The sequence below is a fragment of the Diabrotica undecimpunctata genome, chromosome 3, assembly GCF_040954645.1.
Source record: "Diabrotica undecimpunctata isolate CICGRU chromosome 3, icDiaUnde3, whole genome shotgun sequence".
Taxonomy (NCBI): domain Eukaryota; kingdom Metazoa; phylum Arthropoda; class Insecta; order Coleoptera; family Chrysomelidae; genus Diabrotica; species Diabrotica undecimpunctata.
The window spans coordinates 49,895,669-49,923,360 of NC_092805.1; the positions used below are offsets into that span (position 1 = coordinate 49,895,669).

At 34.7% G+C, this 27,692-nt stretch overlaps 1 protein-coding gene across 1 annotated transcript; it reads right to left on the reverse strand.

Moving 5' to 3' along the window:
• Window positions 1–876: 876 nt before the first annotated feature.
• Window positions 877–27,371, reverse strand: Sce (E3 ubiquitin-protein ligase Sce). Its single transcript, XM_072525864.1, has 5 exons — window positions 26,704–27,371; window positions 19,875–20,077; window positions 19,633–19,818; window positions 1,209–1,389; window positions 877–1,146 (listed from the first exon to the last, which is right to left on the reverse strand). Exons 1-5 carry the CDS (start codon window positions 27,250–27,252, stop codon window positions 1,081–1,083), a joined length of 1,185 nt encoding a protein of 394 aa, XP_072381965.1. The 5' UTR covers window positions 27,253–27,371; the 3' UTR covers window positions 877–1,080.
• Between the last annotated feature and the right edge of the window lie 321 nt (window positions 27,372–27,692).

The window sequence follows — 27,692 nt, forward strand, 5'->3', positions numbered from 1 at the left end:
GTTGAAACATTTGTTTTTTATTTTAGTTGTACCAAGAAGTGATCTTGACTTCTTGGTACAAGTATCCAACTTTTGTACTTACCTTTCCCTTATTTCTAATTCTAGATATACACACATATATATATGTATATATATCATATATATATATATATATATATATATATATATATATTATATATTAATATAATAGCAAGAACTCCTAATTACCTTTTAAACCACACTATTTTTGTTTTGTTTTTTTTTCTGTTCTCTATGGATCAGTCAAAACACACCATTAAAAGATGTCACAAACAAAATTTTAACTATTCAACAAAATTTTAAAATGTATTTTGTCCAATATTTTACATGTTATATTTTATATGTGTTTTCAATGTTGAGTATCGTAGCTTTACACAGATAATCTCAACGACTAGTAAGTTGTATTGACAATTTGAGATATGTTGTAAATATTTACACTTTCTTCTAATTACAGTGTCTTGAAGAAGGAATAAAGGAATTCCGAAAGCTCGATCAAAAGTCAAAAGAGTGTTTCTATAACATCCCGGCCAAACCTACTGACTGCATCCCTAATAAACTGCTTTCTTTGTTTATATCGACAGTCAATAATATCCAGTATTTCTTGTATATATATATATATATATATATATATATATATATATATATATATATATATATATATATATATATATATATATATATATATATATATATAATATATATATATATATATATATATATATATATATATATATATATATATATATATATATGTGTGTGTGTGTGTGTGTGTGTGTGTGTGTGTGGATGTCTTCTTTTGATTATAACATGATCAATCTGACTTATTGATCTTAAAAAATAAAAAAAAAACAGGACATATCTCAATTAATTTGTTTAATGTAATACTACAGCCTATATACAAGCTTACATATATATTAAAATTACCACAAAAGATCATAATTTGTATAAATAATTTTATACAATTCAAACCATTTTACTATCTTTCCATTAATTAAATACACCTTCTTCAAAAAATCCTCGCTCACCCTTTTAGGGAGCCTTTTTTGGCCCCTTACCCATTCCCTATGTTTTTTTCCAGGAATAAAACATCTCCAAGGGTTTATTCACCTTCCAATATTTGTCATTCACCTGAAAAATATTAAACATCTAAAGTAACAAAAATTTAAAATATTTGATTTTGTTTGACTTACCTGACCAAGAGTCTGGTTACCGTTTAACTGCACATACTGGCCGGTGGCTGGAGATATGTAAATGCAAAAATTCAGTAAATTATGTGTAGTTGACAACTGTGAATCTAAATCAAGTGTAAGACGCATTGCAAGATACTTGTGCAGGTGGTCTACTGTTGCATTTGCAGTTGTTTTGATGTATCTGTAACATAAATTATCAGTCAAGTATGTAATTGTTAGCAAACTATAAACATGTCAACTGACCATGTACATAATATCATACAAGAATATTTTGACTTTTGAAAACAGTAGAGGACAAAGACCTATGATAGACTATATTCTGTCGAATAGAGTGACACTCCTCTCAAATCTTGGATGTGAGAGCACTAATATCAGCAGAAATAGGAAGCGATCATAAATTAGTATTATGCAAAATCCGACTGAAAACACATATATGTGATAACAAAACACCAGAATACACCACAAAGATAAAAGTCAAAAGCTTACAGGATGACTCCACAAGATACCAATCCAAAAAAAGAATAACTGAAAAAAGCAGAAACACATATTATATCACAGAAAGTGATGGAGGCGAAGAAAGCTGGGCAAAAATTAAGTCTAATATCTTAATATCAGCCAACGAAGTTCTTGGTGAAAGAAATATAAATAAAAACAAATCGTTCCCAAGGCGAAGAACTCCATGGTTTTGTACAAAATTGAAGGAAAAATGTAAAGAAAAGAAAAAAAGCTTACTTGAAATACATGTCAACCGAAACACAAGAGGCATACCATAATTACAAGACAATTAGAAACGAAACAGATGCACTTGTAAGAAAAATAAAAAATGTTCACTAGGAACGCTTTTCGAAAGAAATGAAACATGATATTTACGGTCTGCAAAAGGAAATATGGCGCATCATAAGAGGTCAAACAACGGAGGTAAAGGAATTAATAGAACGAAAGAACATAGAAAAGGATACGTGGATTGACTACCTAAAAAAGCTCTATGCAGAGAAAAAACAAATGAAACACCAGAAATTACCACAAATGAAAATATAAATGTACGTGGAAGTTCGTAAAATACTTGAAAAGCTGAAGAACAGAAAAGCAGCAGGTAAAGACGGGATACCAATCGAATTACGGAAATATTTTTGATCAGTAATGACAGAACAATTAAGAACATTAATGAATAAAATTATAAAACACAATAAAATACCGGAAGAACGGAGAACGAGCGAACTAATTCTACTATTCAAAAAAAGGGATAAAAAACAGCCAGAAAACTACAGGTATAAACTTGTTAAATACTACCATCAAACTTGCAAGCAAAATTTTACAAGTACTAGTAAATCAGAGAATTAGAGGGTTTTCGTAGTGGAAGATCGTGTACAGATGTAATATTCGTTATAAAGCAAATTACTGAGAAATCACTAGTGTATAATAATAGACCAGCATTTCCGTGTCTGATTGACCTAAATATTAGAATTAGAATAGATGGACAACTTAAAGAACCTATAGAAATAGGCAGCGGAATAAGACAAGGGGACTCATTGAGCCATATGCTCTTCAATTTAATCATAGATGAAATCATCAAAAGCGTTAACAAAGGAAAAGGCAGCGGTGGCCGGCCAGGTGAAGTAGGTGAAGGTGAGGTTCACCAAAAAATATAATTAAATTAAGACAAATAAATAAAAAATAAAAGCAACATTATTATATCTAAATTCTGAAATAAATTATTTATTCTCTTTTAATTAATCTAAAAATTAAAAAAAAAGCAAGCTTTATTAGCGGTAGGTACTTGACGATCAAGTTCTGACCTGTGTCACTTGCCGTGTATGATTCAGGAATAGGTGAATATCATTTTTGAAATGCGAAATCCATCTGCATAAGAGTTCACGGTTGACGTCAGTCTATTTCCAGTGATAGCTGAGAAAATTAACAAGTGCAGTTCCGTTTAAAAATTGATTATCCGTCTTCACCTACTACCACTAGTTGTATGGGTATTTTAGTATTCCTATTTATCGGAAATTTTGCAGCGACAATATTTTGTCTATTTATAGTCTATAATCTATACAATTTAGTCTATTGTAGCGAGATTAAATAAAACGAGCGGTTCGAATTTATATACATATATTTATTTATACCTTTACAGTTCGGTAGTATCTTAACAACTAACTCAACCCTAACAACGTTACTTATATATAATAAAGTTACTGTTCGAGAACATTCTGGCGTTGTCCCACCTCTAATTCGTCTCATCGAGATCACCCGTCCGAAAGACGGGCGCTATTGACATGCCGATTCTTACGTTTTCTAGATTTATCCTTCTAAGAATTGTGACGTATCGGAGTTGGGCTATATCGTGACACTATTATATAGATATTTTTTATATAGTATAGTGTATAGTATAGTATTTATTAGTTTAGTTTAGTCACAGTATTAAGTTTATTTGTTTTGTGCACTTTATTATTACATTTCTCTGTGGTTTGTTTCGGATTTCGGATATAAAGTGTTTTAGTGGATTTCGTTTGGACAAAAATAATTTTAGACAGACATGAATCCAATAAATGACTTGGTGTGTAATATATTAGAGACTCCGTTTAGGCATTGGAAAAATGAACATAAAAGGGATGTTCTTTTACATGGTCGACCAACCAGTATTTTACACATAGGACTAAAAAAGGAAGTTAAAAAAACAGGCAAGTCGTATAACATTAATTTTAAGTCTTCTTGGTTTACAGAATTCAATTGGTTGTGTAGTAGCACAGCGTTAGAAAAATTGTATTGTTGGCCATGGCCTCTTTTCAAATAAACAGTCTGTATGGAATAGAGACGGTTTTGTTGATTTTTTTAATATTAATAGATCGTTGCATAAGCACGCAGATTCTGGAGAACATTTAAAAAACCAATTAATGTTTAGAAATTTCGAACACAATCAAAATACGACTGCCGATGCCTTAAAAGAAAACGTTAGATTACATAAACTAAATTTTAATGAAAATGTTCGACTAAACAGAATTTGATTCCCTGACAGTTATTGAAGCAGTTTTGTACCTCAGCAAACAAGAGTTGTCTTTTAGGGGACATGATGAGAAAAATGACTAGAGTAACAGGGGTAATTTTAAGGAGTTATTAAATCTGTTAATTGTTCAAAGCCCTTTGGAAACTAAAAATCATTACGACAAAATCAAAAATATTTTTAGTGGAGAATCAAAAACAATTCAAAATGAATTAATTGAGTGCATTTCTGGTTACATAAATGATAATATTATAACTGCAATTAAAAACAGTTCATTTTTTCCCTCCAAATTGATGATACTACTGACATAACGCAGATGTCAAAGTCTTCAATAATATTAAGATGCGTAAATTCTCAAGGACTGTTAATTGAAAGGTTTATGGGATTTTACGATATAAGTACCGGTAGAACAGCTGAGCATTTGTTCACTATGGTTGCGAGTTTTAGAGCCTTTGGAATACCGACATAAGCTTGTAGGACAGTGTTACGATGGAGCCAGTGTTATGTCAGGGCACTTAAATGGACTTCAACAAAAAATAAAATCACATGCTCCCCAAGCAATTTTTGTGCATTGTCTAGCCCATCGACTTAATCTTGTTTTGCAACAGAGTTTTAAGAAAATATCAAAATGTCGAATTTTTTTTGCAACTATTACCGAAATCCCGTCGTTTTTTCATAGTTCAGCAAAAGGACGTACGCTCTTGCATCTACATCGGCTAGACGTATGCCAACAATTACAGAGACAAGATGGTCGTCTAATTCAAAATTAATCAGTGTAATTATTGAAGACTGGGAAAAATTAAAAGAGGTTTTTGATAATATAATGAATTCTGAAGAGTCAGACCGCAAATCAGTTCAGCTGGCTAAAGGCTTTTTAAGAGATTTAAATTATTTTGAGTTCACATTTTTAGCAACAGTTTTTAGCGACATTTTTCATATAACAGATATTTTATATGATGTTCTTCAAAAAAAGTCCCTAGATATTAATTTTTGTTTAAACGAGATAAGGAGAACTCGTCAATTAATAAGTGATAAAAGAAATGAAGAATTTTTTGATTCTATTTTTGAAAAAGCAAGCACAATGACGGTCATTAATACTTCCAAAAGGTTTAGGGGTGATGATGGTATGAGCAAGAATGCAATTACTACTCAATACAGAGCATTATTTTTTGAAATATATGATAATATTTTAATGGAAATGGATATACGTTTTCAGGATTGTGATAAATTAAAATTCGTAAGCTTAGCAGATACAACAAAGTTTGAGTCATACAGATTGACCTTCCCTTCCGACGCTTTTCAAAATTTATTTGAGTTTTATGGAAAACAATTTACTAAACATCAAAGACTTAAAAGTGAGCTCTGCCTTCTCTATGCCGACGAACATTACAAAAATGTGAATTTGCAAGAACTGGTTATAAAGTTACAACCAATTAAAGACATTGTTGCAGAAGCCTATAATTTGTTTTATTTAATTCTGACAATTCCATCGACAAGCGTATCCGTAGAAAGAAGTTTTTCGTGTTTAAAAAGGTTAAAAACTTTTACAAGAAACACCATTTCACAAGATAGACTATCCAGTTTGACTGTTATCGCCCTTCATAAAGAACTGTTGAATGAACTTATGCAGAAGCATCCTTTCTACGAGGATATTATTTAGATTTGCCCCCCTAAAAGACCGAAGGATCGACTTGATTTATAAAAACTAGGTAAGTCAGTTCTATTAGTCTATCTAATACTGCTTTTTTTGTTTAAGTATCTCTCCACCCTCGGTTCTAGTATCATCACCATCATCATTCCGCAACCTCTTGCATCCACTTTTGGATATAGGTCTCCACCATATTCTTCTATTGTTCTCTATCTTGTGCAATCTGTGTCGAATTTCCCACTGTTTTTTTTTAAGTCATCCATCCATCTTTTTGGTGGCCTACCTCGGTGTCTTTTATCTTCTCTAGGTCTCCATTCAATGAGTCTCTAGGTTCACCTATTATCATTTAAACGTGCTACATGTCCACCAGCCCATCTCCATTTGGCTTGTGCAATTTTTTCTATGACATCTGTCACTTTAGTCCTCTTTCACTCTCTCTGTCATCCCGTGAGAGGTTGTTGGTCCTCCTTCGGGCGCCTCCCCAGGTGGCGGATAAGAGAATGCCTCCTAGATATAGGTGGTACCGGGGAAATGAAATACTCGGGGTGGACCAAAACCAGTAAACACTGCAGCGTCTGATCCAGAGTGGTCGGCTGCAATCAGCATCTGACCCAGAGTGGGCGGCTAAATCGAAACTCACCAACCCGTTTTAGCAGGCGTGGTGTTTTAATCGCCAAAAAACCCCCAATGAAATGTCAAGGTATCTAGTATAGAAGCCCTAAAAAACTGTTTTTAAGTTATTAGGGCCCCAAACTCTATACATTTTTTTAACGAATTTTTAATGAGATTTGGGCGCGACGTAGATAACAAAACTCCTTTTGGCTCCGGCAAGCTTTCCTCATCTTCACCACTTTTTTAAACCACGAGCCGCCGCTGGGAAAAGGATACAGAATCGGAAACAAAGAAATAAAAATACTCTGTTACGCAGACGACGCAATACTGATAGCCCAAGATGAAGATAGTCTGCAAAAACTGATAAACATATTTAACATAAGAGCAAAAGAATTTAATATGACAACCTCGTCCCAGACAACTAAAACAATAGTAGTCAACAAAGAACCAACCAGATGTTAAATAGAAATTGATGGCATTAGTATTGAACAAGTAATGGAAATAAAATACCTGGGAATTACACTGTCCAGCTATGAAGAGTGGGGGTCGTATTTTCGAATTCATTCGAGCATATTTCGCATAAGAAATTAGAAGAAATTGGCTCGAAATCCAATTTTGTGTATTTTCGAATACTGCGTGTATGAATTTTTTCGTATACGGCAACTCGAATGGGTCTGAATCATTCGAATATCGATGCTCGCATACGATTAAAGTAATTGTCATTTCAGTCGTCACTGGGCCGATAGCTGTTTAAATATTTTTTTAAAGAAAGAGATACCCTTGTAGAGGCGGAAATATTAGCGGAACAGAAAGGCAGAGTTTACCATCCCTTTCTTAACCCTCTAGAGAACTATTCTAATGTACAATTTCAAAAATTGTAAAGATTAACAAAGCCCCTCACAATGAAGTTGATAGGATTAAATGGCTCTTTTTTTGTTCGGCCGACACTGAACTACCATATTTCATGTCCTTTTTTTACTCCTTTGAGTTAATTTACAAGAAACGAATTGTTTTAGATGACAGACAAAACCGTAAAATAGGTTAAGTAAAACTGTCAATTATTCTTCTTTTTTTTTTATTTGAGTTTAGTTGCTCGAATTTGCAGTGTTGCCGGTGCAAATTCTCGTATACGTATACACATTCAGATTCGTATACGAAATTTTTCATTCGAGTTTACTCGTATACGAAAAAATTCGATTGAATTCGAAAATACGAGCCCTGGACAAAGAAGTGAGAGATATAAAAAACAAATGGACTGGCAGGATGCCTTAATAACACTATATGGCGAAATAGACACTTTACCACTTAGATAAAGTCAGGAATTTATAACGCCAGTGTAAGATCAATAATGCCTCAGAAACAAGACCCGACACAGCCACAATACAAAGGCTATTGGAATTACAGGGAATACGCTGAGATATTGAAGGAGAAGTAAAGACATTAGAAGAAAATGTACCGTACAGTGTATAAATGAATGGACAGAAAATAGAAAAAAATAATGGAATAACCACATAAGCAGAATGGGGGAGACCTGTGTCGTCAAAATAGCAAGAGATAAGTCACCAATCGGCAAAAGTATCGGACAACCGCGCAAAAGATGGAGTGGCAACCTTCCAGAGAGATATTAATCCGCCAATAAATAAGCAGAATTGCTTATAAAAAAGAAGAAGAAGGATTGTCTCTGATATATGCCACAATTGGTCACAGTTAACCAAAACAGACATGAATCCTGAGCAAATTTATATATGCAGGAGACTAAGGAACAGTCCAAATGGAGAAAAACTAACAAAAGCTGCCTGAAAAAGGCTCAGTCCATTCGATGAGCCAGAAAATGCTCTGGTTTGATGCCACAAAAAATTCCCTCTGCTGAAATGACTACCTGTTCTTAACCTAATTTTAAACATGCAAAATTTCGCTTATAAGAAAACTATCATTATTTGAAAAACAAATGAGTCATATGAGATACAAAAGACGTGTTACACAAAAATTGTGTAACACGTCTTTTCGCTGTCTTCCTAATTTATAACGTCGACTAAAAAAAAATTAAAACGAGTTCGGGTGCGAAAAAAATCAGTGTTACTGCTTAAAGTGAAAATAGAAATGCTCGATTGTTTACGCCTTGGAGAGTCGTTTGTATCCATATCACGTTGATTCAATGACAACGAATCAACTGTAGATTCGATAAAAAAATCCGAAGATAAAATAAAATAAGGTTGTTTTTAGCTTCAACTTAAGGCAAAGCGTGTTTAAAGATGGAGGATTTCAAGCATCGGAAGGTTGGTTCAATAAATGTAAGGTGCAACAATCATTGCATACCTTTAAAATCATTGGAGAAGTCAATCCAGAAGAATTTGTGAACCTGGTAGCTGGTGGAGGATATAAAGCTGAGCAAGTATTTAATGCAGACGAAACTGCAGTGTTTTGAAAGAGAATGTCACCAAAGTTGGGCCGCCGAACAGATAGAATCCCAAGGCCGCGTGATCACTGATTGTTGGAGAGTTGCAGGGTTGTGATTGGCTGTCTGCAGACTTACCTTACTATGCGTTTGAAACCGAACGGGAGAAGCCATGTACACAAGGCACCGTATTAAATAAAATCAGTTTGTGTTAGATTATCGTTTGTTTTAACAATGGATGGAAATACTCTTTCGCCTCCAAGGAAAAGGGCAAAAAAAACAAAGTTTACTGTTGAAGAAAAGTGTGTAATTTTAAATACAAATAAAAAAGCATCTGAAGAGTTAAACGCAGAGAAATGCTGCGAAGGTGTTATTAAATTTACTATTGAAGCTACAGGTAAATTGATAATAGTGTAATGTTATTAATAATAATAATTATAATAATAATAACTGTAGAAAATTTCTCAAATGATATCAGTATGAATTTTGGACTAGACAAGTGCCGTATACTAAACATAGTCAGAGGAAAGGTTCAGCCCGGAGGTTTTGATATGCAAGATGGCCAAAACATCGAGGCAATGGGTGAAAATGATATGTACAAATATCTCGGAGTAAAACAAGCGCGGAAAATTGACCATAAACAAATGAAAACTGAACTAACTTCGGAGTTCGTGCGAAGAGTAAGACAACTAAATCGGTCATATCTTAACAGTAAAAATTTGTTTAAGGCATTAAATACGTACGCCTGTTCCGCGCTGAGCTACTCATTTGGTATTATAAAGTGGTCAAAAACGGATATAGAGGGTCTTCAGCGGAAAGTAAGAACACTTCTCACAAAGGCGCAAAAACATCATCCACGTAGTGCAGTAGAGAGAACAACATTACCGCGGTATCAAGGGGGAAGAGGACTTATGGATATAGGTGAGCAATTGGATAAACAAATTGCTAATTTAAGAACTTATTTTCAGGTACAGGCTGAGACATCTACTTTACATCGAGCAATTTGCGCAGTAGATGATACGACGCCGCTTAAACTGAGGGAACAAGAAATGCGCATAAACCACCTGACTAAGCAAGACAAAATGCGCGCCTGGATGAGTAAACCTCTGCATGGGCGACATCTTAATGAGATCAGCCAAGAATATGTCGACAATACACCGTCGAACTATTGGTTGACATCAGGAAAGATGTTTCCCGAGACTGAGGGTTTCCTACTTGCCATTCAGGATCAGGTTATTCCAACTAAAAATTACCTGAAATATATTGTTAAAGATCCTCAAGTCCAAAATGACAAATGCCGATATGGATGCCAAGCCCAAGAAACTATCCAACATCTTACCGGTGGCTGCCAGGCATTTGTCGGTACTGATTATAAAGACCGTCATGACTCAGTAGGAAAGATTATCCACCAAGAACTAGCTGACAAACTGGGACTTCTCCAAACCGACCATCTTCCTTATTATCAATACGTCCCTGACAGAATGCTTGAAAATGACAACTACAAGCTATACTGGGACCGCACTGTGCTTACAGACCAACCAGTGGCCCATAATAGACCCGATCTCATACTAGTTAATAAAATTACTAAGCAAACAACACTTATTGATGTGGCGATACCCAACACCAATAATTTACGTGTTAAATACAACGAAAAGATCGCCAAGTACAGAGATCTAGAAATACAAATCAGGAGACAATGGAGAATGGAAAGTATCCAGACGATACCTATTATTCTTTCTACCACTGGAGTCATCCCGAAGAGCCTCCTAGAAAACATAAAAAAGCTGGGTCTAAATGAACATCTATATAAGATTATGCAGAAAGCTGTGTTACTTTCGACGTCCAGATGCGTACGAAAATTTTTGGGAGATACACCGACATACCAAGTCACCTAGGACTCGATAACATGGAAAGAGTCCCACCAGAGCTCAATCCTTTTGATACCGTAGGTATCTGGGATGAGTGAATTTTCCCCTTAGAGGGAGTGTGAGCCGTATGGCTAAATCTGGATAATAATAATAACCTGTGGGAGTTTTTTTGTCAGTTCTTCTATCAGGCGCGCCCCCCTGCGAATGGGGGATACTCTCTGGGTATTCTTAGAACCGATACCCAGAGGGTAGCAGGCATACCTGCCGTGGAACAAAAACTGACACCTGGCAGTAGGTATAAAATGCACACCCATGAAAATGGAGTTTAATAATTTATGTTTAGGGTCGCTGCCTGGGGATCGCCAGGGCACGTCTGGAGCCGGCGCTGGACGTGACAGCATGCGGGACGTCGGTGGCAGGGTGTTGAGGAGGCGGGCCCCTGTCATACAATCAGCTACAGCCCAACAACAAGAAGAACCACAAATGAGCCAAACAACAACACGAGCTCCACCCACTGAAGGTGCTGCGCTGGAACATCAGCCGGCGCTCACTCAAGCGGGACGACCGAGGCAGCGCATGAAATGGACTGTGTCTATTAATGAAAACATTTTGCGTTTCTATTACAAGGTGACGAACCTCGGTCGAGAAACGATCGGCTATCGACAACAACTGTATGCCGAATTTTGCAGGGAGTACCCAGAGATTCAAATATCTGAACAGCGAATAGCAGATCAATACCGGGTAATTATAAGAAATAATCTTATCCCAGAGGCTAGACGCGATACTATCACAAGCGAAGTCGAACGGGAGATTCATAACCAAGAGCTAGTTGTGGATCAAGTCCATAATCAAATCCCTAATGAGCAGATTCCTGAGCCCATCATACAAGAAACTCAACCTGTTAATACGCAGCAGGACAACAACGAGTTGCACGATAGCCTGGTAAGAGAAATGGCACGTGCCGTACAAGAGTTTAATGGTACAAACCCACTTAGCAGACCACCGCTACCAAAAATAAACTCTTGTAAGAAACTAGGTGCGCTGTTACAAATTATGAACACTGAAGTCCTACCCAATTATATCGTGGAAGCCCATACATTAGAATATTTGCATATGCTGATTTATTGTGCAGCAACAGCAATTGCTAATGTTATGGGCATTAAGATCAGAACACGGCGGGGAACTAATATCGGAAGGACTGAAAACAGAATTGCACCCTGGGAAAAAAGACTGCTGAGTAAAATTGAATTATTGCGCAGGGATATTGGACAAATTACAGAATACATCCGAGGAGTAAGAAGTCGAAAAGTAATTAAAAGAACTGAAGAAATAATTCTGAACACTCCAAAACACTCACAACATGATCCAGAAAACAACACAGCTCAACACTGCCTGGACACATTAAAACAAAAACTCTCCGTTTATTCAGGTCGCCTAAGGAGATACAAAGTTAGTAACAACCGTAAATGCGACAATATACTTTTTGAGAATGCAGAGAAGGCTTTCTATAGAAAACTAAATTCCACCGTAGAAAATGTAAATAAATCCTACCCAAGCCAAGAAGAAATTCATGAGTTTTGGGGAAACCAACTTTCGACGCCAGCTACTCATAACAACAATGCTGGATGGATTGAACAAACGACGAACAACTGTCAACACTACAGTAATATTCCTTATGAACCTTTCACCACTGAAGAAGTCTTGAACATTATCAAAGAGCTTCATAACTGGAAATCTCCTGGACCAGACGGAGTTCAAAACTTCTGGCTAAAGAAGTTTTGGAGTGTTCATGAGCTTTTAACAGCATTTATTAATAATATTATTTCTAATTCACAGGAAATACCATCATTTCTTACTCAGGGAACCACTTATCTAATACCGAAGGATCAAAGTAACACCCAAGATCCAGCAAAGTACCGCCCAATTACTTGTCTTCCAACTTTGTACAAATTGGTCACATCCTGTGTGGCCCGGCGTATCTACCAACATTGTGCTCTAAACAATATCATAGAGCCTCAACAGAAAGGATACGCTAAGGGGTCCATGGGCTGCAAGGAACAACTTATTATCGACTCAGTCATTTCTAACCAGGCATACAACAAAAAAAGAAACCTTTTTACTGCCTTCATTGACTACAAGAAGGCTTTTGATTCAGTGCCGTATGAATGGCTTATAGATATATTGAAAATATATAAAGTCGATGATAATCTCGTGACCTTTTTGAAGCATATAATGGCTGAGTGGAAGACTAAAATTCACCTTCAAATACCGGGTGAAATTAATATCGAAACTGAAGATATCCCTATTAACCGGGGGCTTTTCCAGGGGGACTCGTTGAGTCCACTTTGGTTTTGCCTAGCAATGAACCCACTATCTCAGCTGCTGAACTCTACTGACTCCGGTTTTAGCATCAAAAATAACAACACTGTTGTAGCGAAGCTTAATCATCTGTTGTATATGGATGATTTAAAATTAATGGCTTCCACTCGAAACCACCTAGATGAGATGCTAAAAACTGTAGAAAATTTCTCAAATGATATCAGTATGAATTTTGGACTAGACAAGTGCCGTATACTAAACATAGTCAGAGGAAAGGTTCAGCCCGGAGGTTTCGATATGCAAGATGGCCAAAACATCGAGGCAATGGGTGAAAATGATATGTACAAATATCTCGGAGTAAAACAAGCGCGGAAAATTGACCATAAATAAATGAAAACTGAACTAACTTCTGAGTTCGTGCGAAGAGTAAGACAACTAAATCGGTCATATCTTAACAGTAAAAATTTGTTTAAGGCATTAAATACGTACGCCTGTTCCGCGCTGAGCTACTCATTTGGTATTATAAAGTGGTCAAAAACGGATATAGAGGGTCTTCAGCGGAAAGTAAGAACACTTCTCACAAAGGCGCAAAAACATCATCCACGTAGTGCAGTAGAGAGAACAACATTACCGCGGTATCAAGGGGGAAGAGGACTTATGGATATAGGTGAGCAATTGGATAAACAAATTGCTAATTTAAGAACTTATTTTCAGGTACAGGCTGAGACATCTACTTTACATCGAGCAATTTGCGCAGTAGATGATACGACGCCGCTTAAACTGAGGGAACAAGAAATGCGCATAAACCACCCGACTAAGCAAGACAAAATGCGCGCCTGGATGAGTAAACCTCTGCATGGGCGACATCTTAATGAGATCAGCCAAGAATATGTCGACAATACAGCGTCGAACTATTGGTTGACATCAGGAAAGATGTTTCCCGAGACTGAGGGTTTCCTACTTGCCATTCAGGATCAGGTTATTCCAACTAAAAATTACCTGAAATATATTGTTAAAGATCCTCAAGTCCAAAATGACAAATGCCGATATGGATGCCAAGCCCAAGAAACCATCCAACATCTTACCGGTGGCTGCCAGGCATTTGTCGGTACTGATTATAAAGAACGTCATGACTCAGTAGGAAAGATTATCCACCAAGAACTAGCTGACAAACTGGGACTTCTCCAAACCGACCATCTTCCTTATTATCAATACGTCCCTGATAGAATGCTTGAAAATGACAACTACAAGCTATACTGGGACCGCACTGTGCTTACAGACCAACCAGTGGCCCATAATAGACCGGATCTCATACTAGTCAATAAAATTACTAGGCAAACAACACTTATTGATGTGGCGATACCCAACACCAATAATTTACGTATTAAATACAACGAAAAGATCGCCAAGTACAGAGATCTAGAAATACAAATCAGGAGACAATGGAGAATGGAAAGTACCCAGACGATACCTATTATTCTTTCTACCACTGCAGTCATCCCGAAGAGCCTCCTAGAAAACATAAAAAAGCTGGGTCTAAATGAACATCTATATAAGATTATGCAGAAAGCTGTGTTACTTTCGACGTCCAGATGCGTACGAAAATTTTTGGGAGATACACCGACATACCAAGTCACCTAGGACTCGATAACATGGAAAGAGTCCCACCAGAGCTCAATCCTTTTGATACCGTAGGTATCTGGGATGAGTGAATTTTCCCCTTAGAGGGAGTGTGAGCCGTATGGCTAAATTTGGATAATAAAAATAATTTTAGGTATTAACAAATCATCTGTTTATAATATTTTAAAAGTACATCGCCAAAATAATGGTGAATTTAAACCTCCAAAACCTTACCAAAGATCTAAAAAACTGTTTGATGAAATTACTGATGAACATAAGAGCATGATTCGATGAATTGACCACAGTTTCTTTTTACTAAATAGCTTCCAACGGTTTAGAAAATTATGCAAAAAATTTAAGAAAACCCGAACATTCCAAATTTAAAGAAAACTACTTTGAAAAAAGTTTTGAAATTAATAAATTTTTGGAGAGTACAATTTTAATACCAACTAACTAATATTAAATCTCATATAAATAATAATAAACTGGCTGAAAAACTTGGTCGATGGCCTTTTGGTACATCATCATCATCAACTAGCCTCTAACGTCCACTGCTGAACATAGGCCTCTCGCATGCTTTTCCACTTAGTCCGATTTTGCGCCATCTGAATCCAATTTGGAGTCACTCTTTTTAAGTCATCTGTCCATCTCGTTGGGGGTCGACCTCTATTTCTGTTAGCTTATATTCGGGGTCTCCATTCCAAAATTCTTTTTGTCCACCGGTCATCAACTGATCTTGCAACATGACCTGCCCAGTTCCACTTTAGTGTTGTTATCCTTTCAATAACGTCTGCTACTCCTGATCTTTTGCGTATAATAGCATTGGGTATTCTATCACGTAGAGAAATCCCTAACATTATTCTCTCTATTGCCCTTTCCGCAATTTGTAGTTTACTCACTGTTGTTCTTGTGAGTGTTAGGGTTTGCAAATGCAGCCCATGCGGGTTTATTCTTCTTTTCACCTCGATTGTTTGGTTGTCTCGACTTATTCTGATCTCACGGCCCAAGTATTTATAGGAGTCAACTGGCTCAATATCTTTGTCTTCTACTGAGATGTTTTTGTTGTGGACTAAATTTGTCATAAATTGTGTTTTTGAAAAATTTATTTTAAGACCAACTCTTTTTGTGGCAGTATGGAGTTCTTGGAGCATTATCTGTGCCTGATCAAAGCTGTCTGCAATAAGAACGATATCATCTGCAAATTTAAGGTTATTTAAAAATTCCATCTAAATTGATGCCCTTTTCGTTCCAATCTATTGTTTTACAAGCGTATTCTAGCAAAGTTGTAAATAATTTAGGAGACATGTTCTCTTCTTTCCGAACGCCTCTTTTGTCTCTTTTTGGCACATAATATTAATAAAGTATAATTATCTCTCTAATAATAAAGCTTTTATCTGGACTGGTTCATTCTTCTTTTAGGTTTAAGAAAAGATGTCGAAATAGTGTTTTAAAGGAAAAAAAAAATAAAATTATATCATGGAGGCGACGATACTTGCGATCCATCAGACAATATATGCAGGAAGACCGTACTCTTTATTATTTGGATGAAACTTGGGTGAACGCTGGTCATACTGTTGACAGAGTCTGGACTGACATGTCAATCACCAGTGCTCGACAAGCATATGTTGAAGACCCTTCTACAGGATTGAAACATCCTTCTGGGAAAGGCAAACGACTTATTATTTTACATATCGGATATAAAAAAGAATTTGGGAAAACGGACTACTTTTGTTTGAATAAAAAAAAAATGGCGACTACCATCAAGACATGAATTCCAACCTTTATGAAGAGTGGCTGCAAAAAGTTTTGCCAACTTTAGCTATAACGGCAGTTATTGTCCTAGTTAATGCGTCCTATCATAGCAGAAAATATGAAAAGATATCAACTAGTGCTATGCGAAAAGCTAATATTCAAGAATGGTTGCGACAAAAAAATAATATATTTATTGACGACATGCTCAAAGCTGAGTTACTAACGCTAGTAAAAAGTCATCCCATAGAACAAAAGTATGTGGTAGATGAAATTATTAGGTCTTCAGGTAGATGTGTGCTTAGATTGCCCCCTTATCACTGCGAGCTAAACCCCATTGACCTAATATGGGCACAAGTAAAGGGTGAAGTTGCAAGAAAAAATACCACATATAAATTAAATGACGTAAAACTACTTTTCAGCGAAACACTGAATAATTTTCGAAACATCGATACATGGCATCATATCCAAGATGTGAGAACTAGATTTTATTGTAGAACAGCAGTTAGAACCACTAATTATTAATTTAGGTGACGACGAATCTTCATCGGAGGACACCGATAGTAATTAATTTATTAATTAAGAATAAAGGTAACCTCTTTTTGTCATATTTTATTTATTTTCTTTTATTTAAAACGCCCAACTTGAAAAAACTTCAATTCAGTCGAATTCGGGTCAAGGCTGAAAAACAATACCTGAAATCCGGGACTTTTCAATGAAAATCGGGCCATTTTTTTTTAAATATAGAACTTTAATATCACCATTTTATTGATTATTTAACTTACATTATTTGCGGCTTTAATCTGATTACTGACATAAAATAAATTTTTACATATAATCATATTGCAACGCAGCAGATTTGATTTTGGTCCAAAGCACGTAATGGTTTGGAAATTAATCATTGGATGGGATTGATTTTAAATAGCGCGAACGAAATCAAGAAGTTTTTCATTTAAAATGGTTAACAAAACCGAAAAAAAAACATTGATCAGCAATCATGACATCGAAATACAGAAATTACAATTTGATATGATTTTTCGGACTAGTTGGTCACACTATTTATACTACTTAATTAATAATAAAATGTAAATACCATAACTCCATTATTACAGTGAAAAATAGAATTAAGTTTTCAATATGTATATTATGAGTTTTACCGCATTCACTGCGATAATTGTATCTCTCTTCTTGACCTAGTGTAAATCGAACATGTGATGTTGGGAACTGCAACTCGTAATCAGCGCATGGCGTTCACGTGATAATTCTATCTGTCCGGCGGCCCAACTATAGGTTCGCTTTTCTTTTCCCAAGGCTTCATATGCAGTTTCCTTTCGTGATTCTACTATGTGCATATGTTTGTGCCATGATTTACATATGCACCATTAAGTTTCTAGTATAGTCTGTTCTGATATAGTTTTCGTATGCTGTATCGTAAAGGCTGTTTATATTTAACTTTGTTTCCCTCTCAGTTGTTTCGTAGTTTTCGGTTAAGATCTAATTGTTTTTTTGTTTATAGGAAATTTGAACTCCAGATTTCAGTAAGCAATGATCCGATCCACATTCTATATCCCTGTATTCCCGGGTGTCCTGTATTTTCATTTTGGTACATTGCTATGTACATGTAGTATGCAAATTTCTTTTTGGTCTTATCTATAATAGATTGTTAGAATACTCCGAGAATATAATAGGTGATTATCAAAATGAATTTAGCTCAAATAGAGCCACTACAGACAACATAATTATACTAAGAATAATTCAAGAAAAAGCTTATGAATATGATGTAGAACTATATAATATGTATATAGACTTTAAACAAACTGTTGATAGTGTAAAAAGAAATAAGATGCTGGAGAATATTCGTAATCTAGGTATAACTAACAAATATAACAGCCTCAAAAAATAACGATGCAGGGTTGAAAAGCTGTAGTTAAAGTAGATGGAAAAGTGTCCTCCCTATTTGACATCCACTTCTCCGTTTTTTCTAGTTCTTAAACAGTCATAAAAAAACAATTTCTAAAAGCGAAAAGTCTGCCCCTGGATTTAAGGAAGCAAAGGATATAGTTAAACTGTTGCCTTGTTCTAATGCATCTGGAGATTGTGTTATTAAACCATTGTTGCTTTATAGATCTCTAAATCCTCGTTCATTAAAAAATCAAAACAAGGATGACCTGCCAGTGTTTTGGTGTGCTAATACAAAAGTGTGAGTTATAAGCGCTTTTTCTGTGACTAGTTCTGGAATTGTTTTGTTTCTGAAGTTGAAACTGCATGCCTATAAGCTCTATTACATTAGATGAGCCTTCAAATTGATAATGAATTATATGCAATCTGATCTTGATATCAATGTTATGGAATATTGGAAGAAATTTGACATACCAAAATGCATAGTAAGCATAAAAGAATCACTGCAAGAAGTGAAGTCATATATATTGAAATCATGCTAAAAAAAACTGTGACCTGTTCTGACTGCGGAAAATGAAGAAGAATGTGTGTAAGTTCAAACTTTAACTGCAAACTTCGCTGAAATTGTGAGTGGATTAGGACGAGATGGATTTGAATAGATAGAATCAAGTGACATTCATGAGTTTCTTGAATCGCAAGATAAAGATTTGATTGAAACCGACTTGGAGACAATGTTAAATCCACAACCCATTGACTAAGAGGCTCTAACAAGCTCACTGGAAACGTGAAATTTAATTTAAAAAAACTTAGTGATGGTTTAAGAATGGCAAATGAGCTTTGTGATTTCTTTATGATAATTGATCCATCTATGGAACAAAGTCTTATTTTTCAGAGGCAAATTGCTAATGACACTGCTGAATATATGTCTGAATAATTAAAGGAGTTTTTAAAAACTACCAAGCAAGAGCAAATTACTAAATTGTTTAAACCATAGCCTAAACCTGAAGATTAATATGTAATATGGATTAATATGTAATGAATCAATATGTATGGTCAAAAACTTCAATTAAACTGATTTTTGTATGTATTTGCTTTTTTATTTCGTCGCTAGGAACATATCACCTATAACCCCATATAAATTATCATTCCATATTCACGGTTTCTGTATTCGTGGCATATTTATAGAACATATACCCCACAAATAAAGAGCTTCTACTGCATCCACTTATCAAATTGCAGTTAACATTTGATACATTGTTTTCAATCTTTATCAAGAAAATAAGCTTTATTTATAGAAATATGTTATGGTTAATTACCTTATAGAATTTTCTTTTAATGCCTTCACCAAAGAATTATCCCCTGACATTTCAGTAGGGTGTGGTTTAAATACCAATTCAATTTCATTAAGTGTCATTGGCTCAGATGGACCTTCACCCTCAGTATCTGTCTGTTCTGTCCTCTCACTAGATTCACTTTCTTCACTTCTTTCAGATGTTAAGACACTATAAAGAAATAATTTGTCAATTATAAAAAATCTAATCCTCTATTAATAACTTACCTTTTTGGACGTTTCCCCAATGACTTACTTATTGAACTAACACTAGATGAGACAGGGCTAGGTGGTTGTGAGGGGGTACTTCTGCCTGATGGTGATGGGCTGGGTGCATTTGTATTTGCAGCAGGTGGAGCTGTTGTGACAGTAGTTTGAAGAGGTGGTTGAACAGGAGGAGTGGCTACTACAGGCTGGGTAATTGCAGGTACCTAAATACAAAATGTATATACAATTTGGCATTTAAAAAATGGCATTGTATTTTTTTTCACCTTAGGAGAAACAGGAGATGTTTCTTTCAGTTTTGACATCTATTATCCAATGTATGTCAAACATGATATGTATGTCAGTATGTAAAAACTTCAAATAAAAACACCAATAATTTGGTTTTAATAGTCCAAAGCCAGCAACTTCTTTTTGTATTTGAAAAATAAAAAAATATTGAATATTTTTGGGTTAAGCATCTACACTTGAAAGGAAATAGTAACTTGAGTATAAAGTATCATAAGCAAAGCGCACAGGAAGCCCTCTAGTGCCTGACTCCGCCTTAAGGTGGATCATAATAAAAGTTCCTAGAAATACTACTTAAGTATTTTATAGCTGCATCACCCAAACCAGCCTCTAGACTAGATTGGATATACACCAGCTGTTAAAAATTTCACCGATCTGACTTATTTTTATGCTGCAATTTTCAGTTTAATGTGAGATTTGGTAGTGGTAGGTCATGTAGCATCCTTCAAATGTTTAAAAATATAAAGTAGTTCTAGTGGTTATAATCCAAATTAAAAATTATAGGTAAGTTTTTAATGTTGTGTTCTGTATGAAAAATGTTTATGTAGAGAAAAATTATCTAAATAAACATGTAAGAGGCCCTATTAGTCATGCCTGCCTGAATGCGGACTTGGGCAGAGAGCAATGAAAATTTGCCATAATATTTGTATATGGTTCAATTGTCTAGCAATTTTTTTACTTTTTTTAAATGATTTAAATGATACATAGGAATAATGTTTATTTTTAGTCATGTAAGGTCCATTCGCTCAGCTTGGGCAAATTTTGACAGATTCATAGCTGGAAACCTACAACACAAAAATTCCTATCTCACACTATTAACAGCTTAAATAAACTTTTATTGCAGACTTCTTTCATTGAAAAGAAGAATTATTACAAATAGTGGAAGTGTATACTATTCCTATAAAATTTTGGGTAGTAGTACAGTATACTCCCTCTATAACGAACACGGTTATTACGAGGTTTTGCTTATAACGAGATACATTAGATGTCCCGTGAAATTTCTATTGAACTGTAACCGTCTATAGCGAGGCAAATTTGGTTATAACGAGAGAAAATAAGACCCAAAAACGTGTTTCTTACGTTTTTAGTCCGGTCATGGCTATAAATAAATACCTTTTCAAACAGCCCCTCAATAAACTTAACTGCAGCCCGCAATAAACTTCTTTACAATGAATAAATACAACTGTTTCACATCTTTAGAAAATATATGATAGAATTATACTGGACCATTTAAAGCAGTTAAAAATAACAGAGTTCTTAAAATTGCAGAAGCAATAGTTTATGTTATCCTTGAAAATATGATTTATACATTATGTAGTTGGAAAAAATATAAGTACAGCTTTTTTGTTTTAACGTATATCATTGATAATAAAAGTAAACAACTCTTTTATGTTTTAATATATTTCATTGACAATAAAAGTAAATAACTTTTTTTCAAAAACGCCATTCAAACAATATTTATTAGCATCTTATATTGCTCCGAATGGCTTCACTATAGGAAGTTAATGGTTTAGAAAACTACAGATTCATATGTATGCACAGTATTATGATTGTCTGATATAACGAGATCGGCTTATAACGAGGTAATTAGTCTGTCATTTCAGTTCTCGTTATAGAGGGAGTCTACTGTATATATTTAAAAATATATTTCAGTTATAATTTAACATATTCTAGTAAATATTTGTATTGATAACTCTGTTTATTTTATTAAATATAGGTAATAAAGTCAGTAATTTGTAAAGTTCTATTTTATTTACGTTTGTTTATGTGCTACAAGCATGTATGCTTGGTTTTATAGTAATTTCCAACCACTTCTAGTCTGCCAAAAGTAACTAACTTCGCAAAAAAATAATCACTAAATTCACTAGACAGTTCAGACTGGGATTAGTGAACAGACTATACCAGCAAGGTCGATTGAATTTCTATGAGATGTCACAAGAAAATATATTTGGATTATTAGACTTGCTGAAAGACAATGAATTGAATACTGATGATGAAGGAGGTTCCTTGGATGATCTTGGGAGTCAGTGAGGTGATTTATGATTTTATCTATTTCAATACTACTGAGCTGTTAAATTTGGAAAATGAAGAAGCCATCAATAACCTTCAGGCTATGAGGGAAACAGCAACAGAAAAAATATTGATAGCATAAAGTGAAGCTTCTGCAACTGTAACAAAAATTCCTGAGTCAGTACTTGGACCAAGAAAAGATAGAAAAAAGTAAACAGTAAGTACCTGGACCAAGTACAGAAGCCAGTAAATGTCAGCATTTAGAAGAAATTGTACCAAGCAATTCCTTTCTTAGATTCTCAAATGAAATATATATAAAAAGCCCTGTATTCAAAGATATTCTATGACACAATAAGCATATACAACTTCATTAAAAGCAAATACAATTAAAAAAAAAACAATGACCTGGCTAGTACTTTTACTGAGCTTATAACTCCATATAATTGTTTTGGATATTTTGCTAATGAGGACTTGTACCAGCACATAGCACCAGCACATTGGATTTACAGGCAATCTGTATAACTGGTTATGTAGTTACCTAACTAGCAGAATACAACTTGTTAAAATTAAACACTTTCAATCTAGTGAGATCTCCGTAACATCTGGTGTTCCACAAGGAAGCCACTTAGGGCCTTTCCTTTTTAATATATTTGTTAATGACATTAAATCTCAAATTAACTCTAAATTTTTGCTATTTGCTGATGATTTAAAAATCTATAGAATTGTCGAAGACGTCTCAGATTGTGAAAAACTCCAAATTGATATTAACAAAATTATGGCATGGTGCAATTGGAACCAAATGAGCATTAATGTTGGAAAATGTCACTTTATTAGTTTCTGTAGAAGAATTAACAACCTCTCTTATAATTACAAATTAGCTGAAGAACCACTGAAGGCTGTCTCAACTGTAAGAGATCTAGGTGTTCAATTAGATTCCAAACTAAATTTTTGCGCTCATTTTGAATATGTGAATAACCAGGCATTTAAAATGTTAGGCTTCATTATTAGAACCTCTAGATGTTTGCATAACATTAATTCCATCAGACTGATTTACATTTCCCTAGTAAGATCTGTTCTTGAGTATTGCTCAGTCGTTTGGTCACCCACTTATGAAGTCCATATAGCCAAGCTTGAAAAAGTCCAAAATAAATTCATTAGGTACTTAAGTTTTAAATTACACAAACCTTTAAGCGACCATTCCTACTCAGAAATTAGAAATACATTAAACCTTCCTAGGCTATCTTCCAGACGGATGTATGCTGATGTTTTGTTTCTTCATAAACTACTGAATTCAAAAATTAATTGCAATGATCTACTGTCTCTAATTGACTTTAATGTTCCCTCTAGAGTTACTAGAACATCTCATAATTTTGCAATTAAATTTCATCGCTCTAACTTTGGTAGGCATTCTCCACTGAGTAGAATCATTCTAAATGGAAATAGAATAGACTTTGATTTGTTGCTGTGCGCTTCGGAAAATGTCTGTAGAATGTGTTTAAAAAAATTTTGTAATTTTATTTGCTATGTGCTTGCTATTTGCTATATGATTTGTATTTGCTATGTGCTTTATATAGTTTTAATATTTGTTTTTTTTTTCTATATGGCTGTATCGCCAATTCTTTTCATACATATTTGCTATATCTTTGTAATTATTGTATCACTAGATAATACTTGTAATACTTTGTGTATATATTGAATTGGGTGGTATCCCGTTAATAAATAAATAAATAAATAAATAAATAGCAAATGAAACTAATTTGTATGCTCGTCAAATAAACATTTGTAGGGATCCTATTTTATATGTCAATCTATCGATATTCAAATGTTCCCGAGTAGTGGTCTGAAAACTCATTTGAATCTATACGGGAAGCAATGAGAAGGGACAGATTCGAGGAGATATGTCATTCTTGCACTTAAATGACAATACAAATTTACTGCAAAAAGATCATCTAGAATTCGATGCCATATACAAGATACAGCTGATCATAGATCACTTCAACAGACATCAATCAGTTCGAATGAGTCAACCTCATATTTCTTCAAAGTACAAAATAAATGTATGTTGCAAAGCAACAACAAACTGTTTTTCCATTTTTCAACAAAACTAATGTAAATGCATAGTTATAAGACAAAAGTAAGTAATAAGTAGATGCATAATTTTAAATTAATTATTTTACCAACCTCATACTTTTGAAATATTTGCATCTACTGACTGCCCAGCTCCACCTCAAGGCTGACCTTGGATTATAGGGTTCACAGAGTTCAATTTGAGTTTTAAAAAAAATGGGACACTAGAGGGTTAATAATTTAAAACAGATAAAGCAGTACCTAGCATATGTAGCTCTATTGGATTACTTCAACACAGAATTGACAAAAAAACATTCTGGTGTTACTAGCATCTTATCAAGTTTGAGCACACTATGTTGAAAATAAATGAAGAAATAATAAAAATAGTGTGTTAAGGATAAGACCCTATAAGTGCTAGACTAATGTCAAACCACCCTTATACTTAAACAGTTAGTTGAAACAAGATTTAAAACATCAAAAAGAAGTCATGGGGTATGGGTATGCCAAAGGTGAAGATTATTTGAAATTTATCATTTGTCTTGAAAATCAGACCAGACAGAACCAAACTCAGAACAAGACTGTTAAATATTTTAATACTATTTTGAAATGAGTGAAACACAGGTAAGTAGCAGAGATATACGCAGCTTAAGCACAGAAATTGTTAATTGGTTAGTTGCTTGGATTGATTTTTAACTTTAATGGGAATGTTGTTATCTATGTCTAGGGTATACAGATCAGGAGATGTATATATAGTAGATGATAATGATAGATATATAATAGATGGAGAATATACAGATCAGGTCAAAATCTTAAGGGGAGTGAGACAGGGGTGCATAATTTCACCTATGATGTTTAATCTGTACTCGGAGCACATTTTTGAAGATGCTCTAAAAGATATTGATGAAGGCATCTCAATAAACCAATAACCTGCGGTATGCAGATGATACAATAGTGTTTTCCAATACCATAGAAGGACTGCAAACCCTAATGAACAAAATAACTGAAACAAGTAAAACATATGGACTGGATATCTTCTTCTTCTTCAAGTGCCCTCTCCACTACGGAGTTTGGCAATCATCATCGCTATTCGTAACTTTGAAGCTGTTGCTCTAAATAATTGGTTAGATGTGCACTGGAACCAGTCTCTTAAATTGCACAGCGAAAATATATGTCGTCTCCCCACGCTTCGTTTGCCCTGAATCTGTCCTTGGATAATTACTGGACTGGATATAAACATCAGCAAAACCAAACTAATGATCATCAGCAAGGAAAACATAACTGGAACAAATCTGTATGTGAACCAAATGAGAATTGAATGTGTCTCACAGTACAACTACTTGGGAACTATAATCAATGAGTCGTGGGACAATACCCAAGAGATTAAATATTACATCGGAAAGGCAAAAAGTGCATTGACTATGAACTCTGTGTTCAAGAGCCATGACCTCACCCCAGAAACAAAAATAAGGCTCCTTAAATGTTACATGTACTCAGTGCTTCTGTATGGAGTAGAAACGTGGACATTGAAGGCGGAAACTATCAAAACTTCAGGCTTTTGAGCTATGGTTATACAGAAGGATTCTGAAGATACTGTGGACAGACAAACTCACCAATGAAGAAGTACTATGGAGGATGAACACAACCACAGATTTGGTCAACATCTTGAAGGGCCGTAAGTTGAAGTACTTGGGACATATAATGAGCAATCAAAATTATTTTTGCCTAATATTCCTTTACAAAATTGCTAATAATTTGATTAGCACTGAACTTTTAAATTGATTAGGTTTTAACACTCTTCATGGAACTAGGCATACTTCATTCTTTCATCTACCATTTCATCAATTTAATTATGAATACTTCAAGCCTCGTACTCATATGGTGAGACTATATAATAGGTACCAAAGTGATCTGGACTTATTTTTCCAGTCCTTAGAACAATTTAAACATGTGATAAAGAGACTGCTATTTGTGTGATATTAGTTTGTATTCAAGTTAATTAATAGTTTTTGTTAAACTAATTATTTTCCAATGTTATGCTTACTTTGAAAAATTTTATATATTATATTTTGTTCCAATGTAAATGGTATATCCGTTAATAAATAAATAATAATAATAATCAATATGAGCTACTCCAATGCATATTACAAGGTAAAATTGAAGGAAAAATGGCCCCAGGACGAAGAAGAATATCCTGGCTTGATAACCTAAGAGCTAGGTATAAAAAGACCTCAAAACAGCTATTTCATATAGCAACGCACAAAGTCATCATAGCCAGAATGATCGCCAACATTAGCAACACACAAGCATCCTAAGAAATGTCTAGGGTAAGAGGCACAGTCTTATTTTTATGCTTTGAAAATACTGGCTATTGTAAATTAATAGTATATATGTACCTAAAAAATTTCTTAAACATGCCTTAAATCTGATAAAACGTTACCATATTTATATATTTCAGTATAGGATAACTTACAACAGTATCTGCAGCATTTGGTGCATTTGGATTATTTTCTTCAGAGTTATTCTCTTGGCCAACCACGGGTTCGTTAGTCTTTCTTCCTCTGTTTGGTCTGTTTTGGGATTGAATTTTAATTCCTTCTTTAATTGACTGCATTAAAGCTTCTCGTGAATGACTTTTGTTTAACTTAGCCAAAACCCTTTCCTGGTGAGCCTCATATTCATCTCGGCTTGGATATATTTTCGATATTAGCAAATCAAAGTTTGGATCTGGTCTAAGGGACCTTTTTGAAACTAGTTTTTTTCTGCAAGTAGGGCATTCTTTATTACCAGATCTCAATGCTGTAATAATGCAGTCGGAACAGAATCTATGAAGACATTCTTTTGTAGTCATCGTCTTTTTTAACATATCTAAACAAATCGGGCACATCAATTCACTGTGGAGGCTTCTTGGGCTCACTGCTATTTCTGTGTTGTCAGTGATCGCTTCTTGGGGAGTTCGATGTAACTCGTACAAAGAGAGTTCCCATGTTTTATTTAGACCGATTTGCTCCGAAGTCGTCATAGTTTCCAAAAAATTACAAAAACACTTTTAATTAATTTGTATTACAAGATTGTAAAAACATCATAACAAACAATTATTAAGATACACAATACACACTCGATTGACATTTAACATTTAATCAAAGTCAAGTCAGTTTAAATGACAGATAAGGCACGATTTGGCGAGCTAATAGCAGTGTTCTCTGCATTTCATGATCACGAAGACCATCAATAAACGTTTGAACGGCCAATTTTTCCATCATGTCTTCGGGAGCTGTTGGATAAGCATATCGTACTAATCTGGCAATATCTACCTCATATTCTTAAAGAGCCTCATCTTTCTTCTGTCTTCGATTTTTAAGCTGCGACTGATATACATTCTCCAAATGTTCGTGGCCATATCGCATATTTAACCTCTTCTTCAGTTGTTCGAAATCATCCGTCTCCTCTACGGCTATGGTC

Bases quoted from the DNA above. Each gene is read 5' to 3' on its own strand.
- Sce (XM_072525864.1), bottom strand. From the start codon at position 27,252: ATGACGACTTCGGAGCAAATCGGTCTAAATAAAACATGGGAACTCTCT. The intron at 19,819-19,874 runs GTAAGTTATTAA...ATTTCTTTATAG, and splicing joins TTGGGGAAACGTCCAAAAAG to TGTCTTAACATCTGAAAGAA. The intron at 1,147-1,208 runs GTAAGTCAAACA...AATATTTTTCAG, and splicing joins GTAACCAGACTCTTGGTCAG to GTGAATGACAAATATTGGAA.